Below are 12,044 nucleotides of genomic sequence, written 5' to 3' on the forward strand. Positions count from 1 at the left end.
TAAGGTAGTTTAAAAAAAGGCCTATGGCATGCTTGCATTGAGTTTAAGGATAGCCAAATTAGGCTGCAGCCTTATAGAACTTTAGTTAGGCCACACAGGGAATATTACGTACAATTCTGGTCACCACACTACCAGAAGGAGGTGGATCTTCAGAAAGGGTACAGAAAAGGTTAACCAGGATGTTGCCTGGTATGAGGGATTTTAGCTATGAAGAAAGGTTGGACAGACTGGGTTGGTTTTCCCTGTAATGCAGGAGGTTGAGGGGGCGACCTGATAGAAGTTTAAAGGACTCTGAATGGCATGGATGGAGTGGAAAATATTCGGCTTTTCACAGGGTGGAAGGGTCAATTACTACTGGACACAGGTTCAAGATGGGGGACGGGGAGGGGTGGGGACAGTGTTTAAAAGAGATATGCAAGGCATGTCTTTCACACAAAGGGTGGTGAGTGTCTGGAACGCACTGCCAGAGGTGGTGATGGAACATAGAACATAGAACAGTACAGCACAGTACAGGCCCTTCGGCCCACGACGTTGTGCCGAACTTTTACCCTAAACCTAAGGTCTACCTAACCTCCACCCCTACCCTATACTATCATCCATATGCCTATCTAGTAGCCGCTTAAACGCCCCTAATGAGGCCAACTCCACTACCCTCTCCGGCAATGCATTCCACGCCCCGACCACTCTCCAAGTAAAGAACCTACCTATGACGTCTCCCCTATATCTACTTCCACTCACTTTAAAACTATGGCCCCTCATAATAGCTACCTCCACCCTAGGAAAAAAACCTCTGGCTGTCCACTCTATCTATACGTCTGATCATTTTGTACACCTCTATCAAGTCACCGCTCATCCTTCGTCGTTCTAAAGAGAAAAGCCCTGGCTCTCTCAAACTTTCCTTGTAAGACCTTCCCTCCATTCCAGGCAACATCCTGAAGCAGACACAATAGCAGCATTCAAGAAACACCTGGATGAATACAGGAATAGGAAGTGTTATGAAGTTGTGTAGAATATTCATGAATTAGAAGGCCAGAAGTTAGAATTTATTGGTAAAAAGTGAGAGTGAGGAAAAGCAGTGCGCCGTCCCTTTAAAAGATGGGCTTTTTTCAGTGCATAGAGTTAAATTGGATGTCTGTCATAACAGCTTGAAATGCAGGTGCACAGAGACAACGCCCGAATGGAAATATTTTGTGTCGAACAGCCACGCAGCATTTTTACGAAGACAACAAGTCTTTTCAAATTTAGCCAATCAACCTAAACCAAGTCTTCAGATACTAAAATCCTATTAAATTTAAATCTGATGGTGTTATTCAAGAAATAGTGCTATGTTATCACGGGTATAAAAATGATGGCATTTGGAAAATCAGGGAGAGCCAACTGCCAAGAGACCACATTTAGCTCTCAGAGAAAACACCATCTAATTAAAAAGTAGCACAGCATTTCTAGCTAAAAGTCCTCACAGAAGTAATTACAGAGAAAAACATCCCTGACAGCAGAATCAGCAGAAGACAGATGTTTATGATGTGAAATCGATAGGAGAAAGGCTGGAGAAGGCAGAGTGTTCCAGAAGACAGTCGGTGTGAACTCAGAGAGATTAAATTTCAATTTATCGTTGTCTTATTAATTGGGTTTAATATAAGTGGGACTTGTGTTTATTTGAACAGCATTCCAGTAGATTTCAGACCAGTTAGGACGTAGGTGGGAATTGTTCGGTTTGTTAGTAACTCTGTTAATTTGTTCATTGTTAGGGTTAAATAAATAAATTTTCTTGTTATTTATAAAGGGAATCAGGGATTTTCTTTATTTTAACCACTCTTAACAGTGTATGAGGGATAAGGCGAGCTTCTCTGGGTATTTCGGGGGTAATTATTGGAAGGGACTCTCTACTCCCGTCATAACAGATTGGGAATGTGTTTTGGTTTAATAATCAAAGGGGTTTGGCCATTCCTCCTCTCTAACAGAAGGGAATAGAGGTATTCAGATCCTGCAAGTGAAGCCAGTTTTAATATGGAAGGGCAAAATGTGTCAGCACAGGCTTGGAGGGCCAAAGGGCCTGTTCCTGTGCTGTATTGTTTTTTGCTTTTTTGGTCTATGATGGAGTTTGAGAAGCTGAGACAAGAGAGGGCAGCTAGAGAAGTGCAGTCTCAAGGAGAAGAGGGCACGGGTAAACACTATTGCTGCAGTGAGTGAGAAAAGGCAAATTTAAGTGTGCTTGGTAAAAATCAGCCTCATGTAAGTGGGTGGAACAGGCTCAAAGGGCTGATGTTTATTTCTACCAATTTTCTCATAAACATGTGAAATGGATAACTAAAACCTAATCCTTAGAGCAACTTTGAAAGCCTATAACTATACAATTAGCCAAAAATTGAGATTGTGATTACTTCATCTTGATGGTATCTTAATTTTGTGTCCAGTAAGGACACCCTTCTAAGTGATATGTCTAAAAACTAGCATAAGTGTGTTCTAGAATTTGATTTGTGCTTTACATAATTTGAGCTCAAAATTCAACAACTTTGATGCCATTACATCAATTTCAGGTAAATTGCAACAAAGAAACCAGAACTGAGCAGAAGTACGAGATCAATTAGTCTCAAATAATCTGTTATCTGTCAGACAATTAGATGATCTTAGTCAGGATATGTTCCATATAAGGTTATATCGGAAAGTAGCAGCCACTAACAGGCCATGTCTGAAAACTAAACCTCAGACATAATCAAATCGTACACTAGAAAGAAAAATTTCACCCTTCTGGCGAGGTTTTACATGTCACATTTGGATTAGACCCCTATGCTGACTAAAGGGAAAATATCATATTTTTCTTGACACAAACAAAAGTTTTGCATCTACCTGTCATTTGGCTAGTGTGTTAAGGTTAAAAATCCACCCCCAAATCATCTGATGTTTAAACTGACCCATGTGTCATGAGAAGAATTTATAATAGCATTCAACAGCGTTCTCGGTCTATGAATACAATTAAAACTGTAAGAATGTGAAGTAAGTTAAAATGCACTTTGTAGCATAGGGTAAATGTAAACCAAGTATGTCTAAGAATGGGCTTTAGCCTAACATAAGAACAAGAGTAGGGCATTCAGCTTCAAGCCTGTTGTTATGACACGTAATTAGATCATGATACATCTCCACCCACCCACCTCCCACATCCGCACCCAACCAGGTATATATCCCAAGAGTAACTAATAAAAATCTGTTGATTTCAGTCTTAAAAACATCAATTGGCCCATGATTTTCATCCTTTTGAGGAGACAGTTCAAGCTTTACACTATATGAAAAATCATTTCTTGATTACACTCTTAATTGGACTAACTTTAATTTTAAGGTTATGCCCACCACTGATTTTCTTTTTCTGCGTATCTACCGAGAGTTTGAACTAGATCATTCATAAACTTTCTTAAAAAGGCTGATTAGCCAAAATTATGCAACCGGTCCTAACTTGATTAGCCATTTTCATTACGTTTTCTACCTGGGCTGTATGCTATTTCTGACCCTTGCACATTGACACAAAATCCCTCTGCTCCAGCACAGCTTCAAATCTATTAACATTACAAAAATGTTCTGATTTGTGATCCTCAGTTCCAAAGCGGAAGACTGGAGCAAATCACTTTAGACATCTCACTGGTCAGAGACCCCTGATCCTATTCTGTCCCTTATCTCACAATGAATTACTGACCCTGTCACAAGGCTATGTCCCATTCTGGGCTACTTCGTTTTTGATAATAACCGCCTCTGTGCAACTTTATCAAATTCCTTCAAGGCAGGCAATGGACAAAATTAGTGACATTTTCCATTTGGCCTCCTCAAAAAAATAAACAGATTAATCAGACATGGTGTAGCCTTGAAAAAGCTATGCTGACACTCTTCTTGCCCAAGTGCTCTATCACTCTGTCTGATGATAGGTTGCACATATGTTGTGTTACTGCCTCAAAATAGAATTCCACTTGACTGAGTAATGCTGCATCTAATTACTGAATTGTGAACAGCAACATATCCCAATTATGAGTGACGAACAGCATGAAATTTGAATGGACATTCAAACAGAATTACCACTATATTTAGAGCTTTCAATGAGGAGTGCACATTAAATTCACACACTATATGAATTCACGCTGGTCACAAACAAGTGTTGCAGATTCCAATACGGACTGGTTTGGACTTAACTCCAATCTTCGTCCAATGCCAGAACTAATGATTAATAGAAGTCTGTGCACATGGTTCTTATATTTATGATATTTCCTACAATGCAACGGTAACTAAAACTCAAAAGAATAACTCATTGGCTGTAAAGTGATTTGGAAGAAATCCAGTGGTCGAGGATGCTATACAAATGCAAGCTTTACATGTTTATGCAAATATTTTATAAGCAGACTTTTTTGGCTAACTGCCAAACTGATGTTACTGTAGGTAGGTAGGAGAATGAAATACAACAGAACAGTAACCAGTTATGGGAAATATTTCCTTAACTATTGTTTTAGAAAATTATGCCACATATGAATCAAGTACCATGCTTCAGCAAGTAAGGCCATTAGTTAATGCAAAAATTCAAAGACCCACTTGCTATTCGTAAAAATGCATTTTTAAAATAGATACAGTACAGATATTACTCAATTCTACATGGTGCAAACTTACAGGTTCAAATTGCATCTTGTTACCTTGCATTAATGAATAAACTGTCACTTTACCTGTTATTTTCTTTACAGGTTGAAGGCGGACACTAATAGATTGGTGTGTGAGCAGAGGGGAGGAGGGGAGAGAGCGGGAGATCCCTTCCATTATCCGTATGTGCTGCATTCCTTCAGAAACTGGGAGGGTCGGCACAGCGTAATCTGGCTCAAAAGCACAGTCGTTCTCAGTATTGGACACACCTTGACAAAGAAAGAAGGAAGGTTTAGCCAGAACATGTGAGATATCTTAGCATAAGTTTAGATTAATGTAGATAAACAGCAGACATGAGAACTAGAGTAAATCTGCCACTTTAGGGTTAATTCCTCTAAAAATTCTCTTGTCAAGAGCTGGCAGCTGTCACCTGTAGTGTGGATACAAATTTAGTCAGAGAATTGATTTTTTTCTACCCAGGAGTAGGATGACAAAGACAAAAAAACAAATGCTGTATCTTGGGGATAAGAGAATTAACGTCTAAACTTCTGATTAAGAATGCTTGGCAGCAGATGTCAGAGACACAAAAGCTGTTTGAGAAAGCATTAATGTCCAACAATAAATAGACTCAATAAAAGTGGTAATCTATAATGTGCTTCCAGAGACAGACACTATCTGAACAAGTATGAGCTCCACTAATAAGAATCACTTAAGTATTTTGTAATACAGGAACATTTAAAAAGAACATTTTGCCTTAGAAGTTAGACAACATGAAGTGGAATAGAGCATATCTCTGAGACTGCTAAAGTAATCTACGTCACCATGGAGGAGAAATGACATAAGGAGTAACGGGAACAGTGCACTGTAAAACTGCAGGAGTGACAGTTTGGCTTCAAAATTTGTAATGGAAATATGGTGCAAGCTGCTGGAAAATTCCCAAACGAGAGTTCAGGCAGTGAATACCAATTTGCTCATTTATATGGCTGGGAAGGAGTTACAGATCGACGCAGAGGTTAGCATTCCATCTACAGCTTTAGTTGATAGTATAAATGGTTGCGATGCCACCAGAAACTACAGCACAATTTTATTTGTTCCATTTACACGGCCACTGGCCGCTTCTAGCCTGGTGCAACCTCAAGGTGTTGTATGTTGTTCAGACTTTCCATGTTCAAAACCGAGAACCGGGAAGTAAACAATGAACATGGGCTTATTAGCAATTAAGTTGTAAAGCCATCCTTGAGGTCCAGATATAAGGCATTTCTTAAGTCGTAGACAGGTCATGACCACACACATTTTAGTGGATCCTCTGTTAAAATTAAGAGGTGGTGGTAAAACAAGGTAGGCAACATAAATTGGAGAACAGCCGACATGTTTGTGATTTCTTGCTTCAAACCTGATGATTAACATCAGGAAGAATCAAGTTCTTCTGATGTGGGTAACACTTGGAGGCACAGGGCCTCCTTGGTCTTGGTGGAAGTCACACATTTTCCTAGTCTCTGTGGTAATGAGAGGAATGCTTTTATTTCTTGTGTTTTACTAATGAAGCAAACATTAGTTCTCCTTACCAGCAAGAGAAATCTTAGAAGATAAAACATGAGAGGTTAGAAGCTAGAAGTTTGTGGACAGCTGTCCACAAGATGAACAAGTTGCCGCGGCGGGCAAACCCCAGGCCACTGACATGCTTCAGGTGGAACCAATGAAACAAATACAGTAAAGCAGTAGTAATAAAAGTAAAACTCTCAGCCACTCAGTTTGAGGTCCATCAGAGGTACTCAGTGCTGCTCTCATTACAGTCTTGGTCCAAACATGAATAAAAAAGCTGAACTCAAGAGGGGTGTTGAGTGTGGATTCCCTTAACATCAAAGCAGCATTCGACTGAATATAGTATCAAGGTGCGCTGAGCAAATCTAAAGTCAATGGAAATTAAAGGGAAATTCTCCACAAGCTGGAGTCTTTTCTAGCACGAAGGATGATAGTTGTGGTTGAAGGCCAATCATCTTAGTTCCAGGACATTACGATCAGAGTTTCTCAAGGCAGTGTTCTAGGCCTAATGATCTTCAGTTGCTTCATTAATGGCCTTCTCTCCACCAGAAGTTGGAGATATTTGCTGATGATTGTACAGCGTTAAACACCATTTGCACTGCTCAGTTATTGAAGCATTCTGTCCACATGGAGCAAGATTTCAACAACATCCAGGTATGAGATGATAAATGGCAAGTAAAATTTTCACCACGTAAGTGCCAGGCAACGATCATCTCAAGCAAGAGAAATTCTAACCATCTCTCCATGTTCAACAGCACTACAATCACTGAATGGCCCAACACCAATATTCTGGAATTACCATTGACCAGAAACTGAACTGGACCAGCCATATTAATAATGTAGATAGAAGAACCAGTCAACAGCTAGGAATTTTGCAGCAAGTAAATCACCACCTTTTCTCCAATGCGTATCCTTCACCTGCAAAACACATTAGGAATGAGAGACAATATTTTCCACATGTTCAGATGAGAGCAGCTACAACAACAATGATGAATCTCAAGGCAGCCAGGATTAAAATCCACTTGATCAACCCATGTTTAACAATCAATCATTCTCTCCACTGCTCATGTATTGTGGCTGCAAAATCTACCAGCTACAGGGTATACTGCAGCAATTCACCCAGGCTCCTTCAGTAGCACATTGCAAACCCACAACCTCTGCCACTTTGAGGGAAAAGGGCAGCTGATGCATGAGAACATCATCACCTCAAGTTCCCCTCCAAGCAACCGATCCTTCTGATTTGGAACTCTCGCTTCATTCCTCCATGGTCACTGGATCAAAGTCTTGGTACTGCCTTCCTAACAGCACTGCGAGTATACCTACGGGACAGTATCTGGTGAGAAATATTTTCTCCTATTAGGAGATGACACCTTACTCATTCATCACTTTAAGGTAAAAGTTTACTTTAAACGTCAAAAGGCATTCTATTCTTAGACATTGGTAGATATTCTTAGTTATTCTTAGATGTTCTATGATATTCTGGAATAATTGTAAACATTAAGCTGGATCATATTAGATTTGGTATGATATGTTTGTGTAGATTTTGGCACAATAGTACACTTAGCCACTTAAAGTGTATTATTTGTGAATTTGTTAACAAAATACTAAAATTCGTAGCTTGATTCACTAATGTTTTTCTGTTACAAATGAAACAAACCCTACACTCTATAGACTCCTTAAGTGGAGAATTATATATTCCAGAGAGAGAAATCTCAGAACCCTTAAAATATCTGGGAGGTTTACTGCATATTAATACCAATTACAATTAACAGGCTATTTAAAAGAAAGTAATATTCTCAGGCAGGCCCCTCTGTAGTGAGATGGCTATGTGAATTCTATAAACAACATTAAACATTTGCAGGATTGACTAGCTTGAACTGGCTGCACAAAAGTTATCACGAAAATATTCCTAACCTAAATTAGATCAGAGTTAGAAGGTATAAAATCACTTCACCTACACCTCAAGGCGTTCAATAAAGCAATTCACAATCTCAAGAGCAATTAGGAATGGGCAACAAATGTTGGTCTAGCCAGCAATGCCCAAATTCCAGCCACAAACCTTTTTAAAAACTGCCGCAAAGTGGTTATGAGTTACAACACCAGATGTACACAGTGGTGTCACAGGGACATAAACTTATAAGAATAAGGCTGTACCAGCAGAATTCCAAAGCATAAGTGCATTCTGCCCAGCTGCAATGACTCTCTGGCCATTGGAATAGCTGGGTTAGTAATTGAAACTGTAATTAGCAATAGTTCAATGAACTATAAACATGTCTCTCCATTAGAGAAATTGGTCAGACAGTTTGAAAGGCGCACCCCACATCAACCACAGGGCCAGAAGCAGATCAACTACATCCAGTATATAGATTGGACCCACATTGTTGGTGTCATCCCGCACCACACGCTAATCACCCAACCAACTGAGCTAAACAATCAGAAACTTGAAATAGAGTTAAAAATTATTACATTCCTTTAGTAGAGTTATGAGTGAGTGATATGTTATTCAGAACAAGAACCATGAAGAAAGTTTGAAAATTTGAAAAGGAGAAATACTGAAGGTGAAATCAGCACTCCTCAAAGGAAACACAACTCATTTCACTTGGAGGCGATCTAAATATTTCAACCTCAACTGGTTGAAATTCAAGAAGAAAACAATACTAACCTCATTTGTGGAGCTTCAGTATGCAGATGACAATGTCATCTCTGCTCTTTTGGAACAGAATCTTCAAGCATCATTTTAATGCCTTCATAGATACATACTGAAGAACTGGATGACTCCAGTTCTTTATCAACCTTTCTCAGGTCAAGTTCCAGTCCATTCTTCCATTAAGATCAAGACAGAAACCCACCCAAACATAGAACGTTTTCCCCCACCTGGGAAACTACGTCTCATCCAAGGTTGACGTCGATGTGGAGATTCAACATCACATCCAATTTGAAAGTGGCACCATAGGATGTCTAAGGATGACAGTCTTCAATGACTGTGACATCTGTGCTGATGCCAAGATCCTTGGGTATAAGGCAGTCATCCTTCCGACCCTTCTATATGGCTTCAAGACTTGGACACCACATCAAGACCCTTGAGAAGTACCATCGATGTAGTCTGAGATGGATTTTCTGCATCAACTGTGGAGACTGGTGTACTAACATCAGCAACCTTGAAGCAGTTAACAGTAACAGCATCAAGGCCACCCACAGGCTTAGGAGGTCTGATTGTCAAATTAAATTATGTTTATCTAGCTCAAGGAAGACACCTTGAATGAAAGGTCTCAAAGGAAGTGTTTCAAAAACTTCCTGAAAGCTTTCCTCAAGAAATGTAACAGATGTCAAAGCATGGAAGGCCCTCCTTCAAAAGAAACTAACTTAAAGGAGACTCCTGCATGAAGGGACACAATTCTTTGAAAATCACTGGTGGCAGGAGCAATTACAGGAAGGGAGCTGGAGAAAGAAATGTCAAAAATCAAAGGCCAGGGACCAATTCCATCTCTGGAAACAAGTGCCAAACATAAGGTCAGAGATGCAACACATGGATCCACCAAACCCATGACCAGTGAGACAGAATTTCTTAGGTGGACAATCATAATCATTGCGGATGATTGTTCACGGCAACCTAAAACAACAAAGATATTTTTCTTTTACTAATGTACCTGAAATTGTGTCAACTAAGGTTAAATATATGCAGAATGACTCCATGTTGCACACCTTTTCATAATGCTATAGTTGCACTATATTAAATTGAATTCCACCAACACTGGACAATTGAAATGCTGAATTATATGTTGAATCCAAGCAATTGTGCCATTTTTGCAATCCTCAAATCCAGTTCTTAAACTATTGAATAAACTAAACAAACTTGCACTTATTTACAGAGATAGTAGGAACTGCCGATGCTGGAGAATCTGAGACAAGAAGGTGTAGAGCTGGATGAACACAGTAGGCCAAGCAGCATCAGAGGAGCAGGAAAGCTGACGTTTCGGGCCTAGACCCTTCTTTTTGTGTCCCATCTGCCCACGATAACTGAGAAAAGCCGTAAGTTAGAAGAGTAGATAACAATCAGCCTAGGAGAATGACTGTGTGTAATAGCAGACCATGTGATAGGCCGCGCGTGCGCGAGAGAGAAAAGGTTCCCCAAGCCCTAAAATTGTTGAACTCGATAATGAGTCCAGAAGACTCTAAGAGTTCCCAAGCAGAAAATGAAGCGCTGTTCTTCAAGCTTTCACTGAGCTTTGCTGGAGCACTGCAGCAAGCCTGAGGCAGAGATGTTGGCCTGGTAACGTGGTGGCATGCAACTGGAAGCGCAGGGTCTTTTTTGCAGAGAGAACATAGGTGTTGGGTGAAGCAATCACCCAATATACACTTCATTTTCCCAATGCAGAGGAAACCACAAGTCCTCCCTGCAATCCCCACAGCACCTGACCCAGCAACTGCACAAAATATAACATCCACCCATTTGCTTCCTCCCTTCTCAGTATCAAACGGCCCAAAAACACCTTCTAGGTTTTTCTGGCACTTCACTCAATCTAGTCTACTGCATTCGCTACTCAAAATGTGGTTCCCCCTTTGTTAGCCACAAATAATCCCCATTTATAGCTATTCATTCTCCCAGGCTGATTGTTATCCATTCCTTTGTCTAACTGTTCTTCTCTCTCTTTGGGCTCTATCTCCACCTATTGCTTTCTCCTTGCTCCCCCTCCACCCCCAAGCATATCTTCTAGATTAAAAAAAATTTTCTTAGCTACTATCAGTTCTGAGGAAGGGTAACTGGACCCAAAATGTTGATTCTGATTTCTCTCCACAGATGCTGCTAGACTTGCTGAGCTTTTCCAGTAATTTATGTTGTTGTTTTTGATTTCCAGCATCTGCAGTGCTTTCAGTTTTTATATCCATATCAAAGTAGTTCATGAACAGTGACAGTTTCCTGTTGGTCGGTCATGTATCTCAGGCTGCCGTTTCAATCAAGGAATAATAGATTTTATTTTCTCTGATTACAACCTGAAGGCATTTCCTCAATTAAAATAGTACTGTGTAACTTAACATAAAAAAAGTAATAAAGAACATAAAGGTAAACAACAAATGCGATGCAAGTAATGATAGGTTATTGTTAATTCTCAAATTATCAACCATCCTGGACGATCTGTTCTAATCCATTCAACATTACCCTTTCAACATACCCATTCCACTGTGATCTTACTTCAAGCTAAACATCCACTTAAAGTTACTGCTTTCGACATAGATAAAGCCTTAAGCAAGATTTGACAATGAAATTAAGTTACCAGATGTCTAAAATCATATTTATAGCTATCAAGCTTTCTCTTAGATGATTCATTTATCTGTGATGCAATCAAAGTCTTCAAATTATGAGTCTAGACACAATAGACAGACTGAAACCCATTCCTTGGTAGAAGCCTACTGTGAAAAAGGAAAAGATACAGATTGAAAGTGTTTCGCAAAGGAAACAAAGGCAACATGACAAAGAACATATTTGCATAGCAAGTACTTACAATCTGTAATCTGTGATAGGGTTAGGGTTGCACATTTTCAGCACAAATCGTTGCAACATACTTAATCCAGTACTGTAGAATTTTATGCTACAGGTGGTCATGAGATCCAGGAATATCGAAGCGCACTGTCTGTTAGAATGATCCAAACCTCCATAGAACATAACAGCGCAGTACAGGCCCTTCGGCCCTCGATGTTGCGCCGACCTGTGAAACCGATCTGAAGCCCATCTAACCGACACTATTCCATCATCATCCATATGTTTATCCAATGACCATTTAAACGCCCTTAAAGTTGGCGAGTCTACGACTGTTGCAGGCAGGGCATTCCACGCCCTTACTACTCTCTGAGTAAAGAACCTACCTCTGACATCTGTCCTATATCTATCACCCCTC

At 39.9% G+C, this 12,044-nt stretch overlaps 1 protein-coding gene across 7 annotated transcripts in view; it reads right to left on the reverse strand.

Moving 5' to 3' along the window:
• Window positions 1-12,044, reverse strand: part of tanc2a (tetratricopeptide repeat, ankyrin repeat and coiled-coil containing 2a) — a 754,278-nt gene that overhangs the window by 371,724 nt on the left and 370,510 nt on the right. For all 7 annotated transcript variants that reach the window (XM_048614640.1, XM_048614638.1, XM_048614637.1 and 4 more), the window contains one exon: window positions 4,695-4,877. In XM_048614640.1, the coding sequence (XP_048470597.1) occupies window positions 4,695-4,877 (183 nt within the window). The remainder of the gene's footprint in view (window positions 1-4,694; window positions 4,878-12,044) is intronic.

The sequence above is a fragment of the Rhincodon typus genome, chromosome 30 (genome assembly GCF_021869965.1).
Source record: "Rhincodon typus isolate 14 chromosome 30, sRhiTyp1.1, whole genome shotgun sequence".
In the NCBI taxonomy this organism is placed as follows: Eukaryota; Metazoa; Chordata; class Chondrichthyes; order Orectolobiformes; family Rhincodontidae; genus Rhincodon; species Rhincodon typus.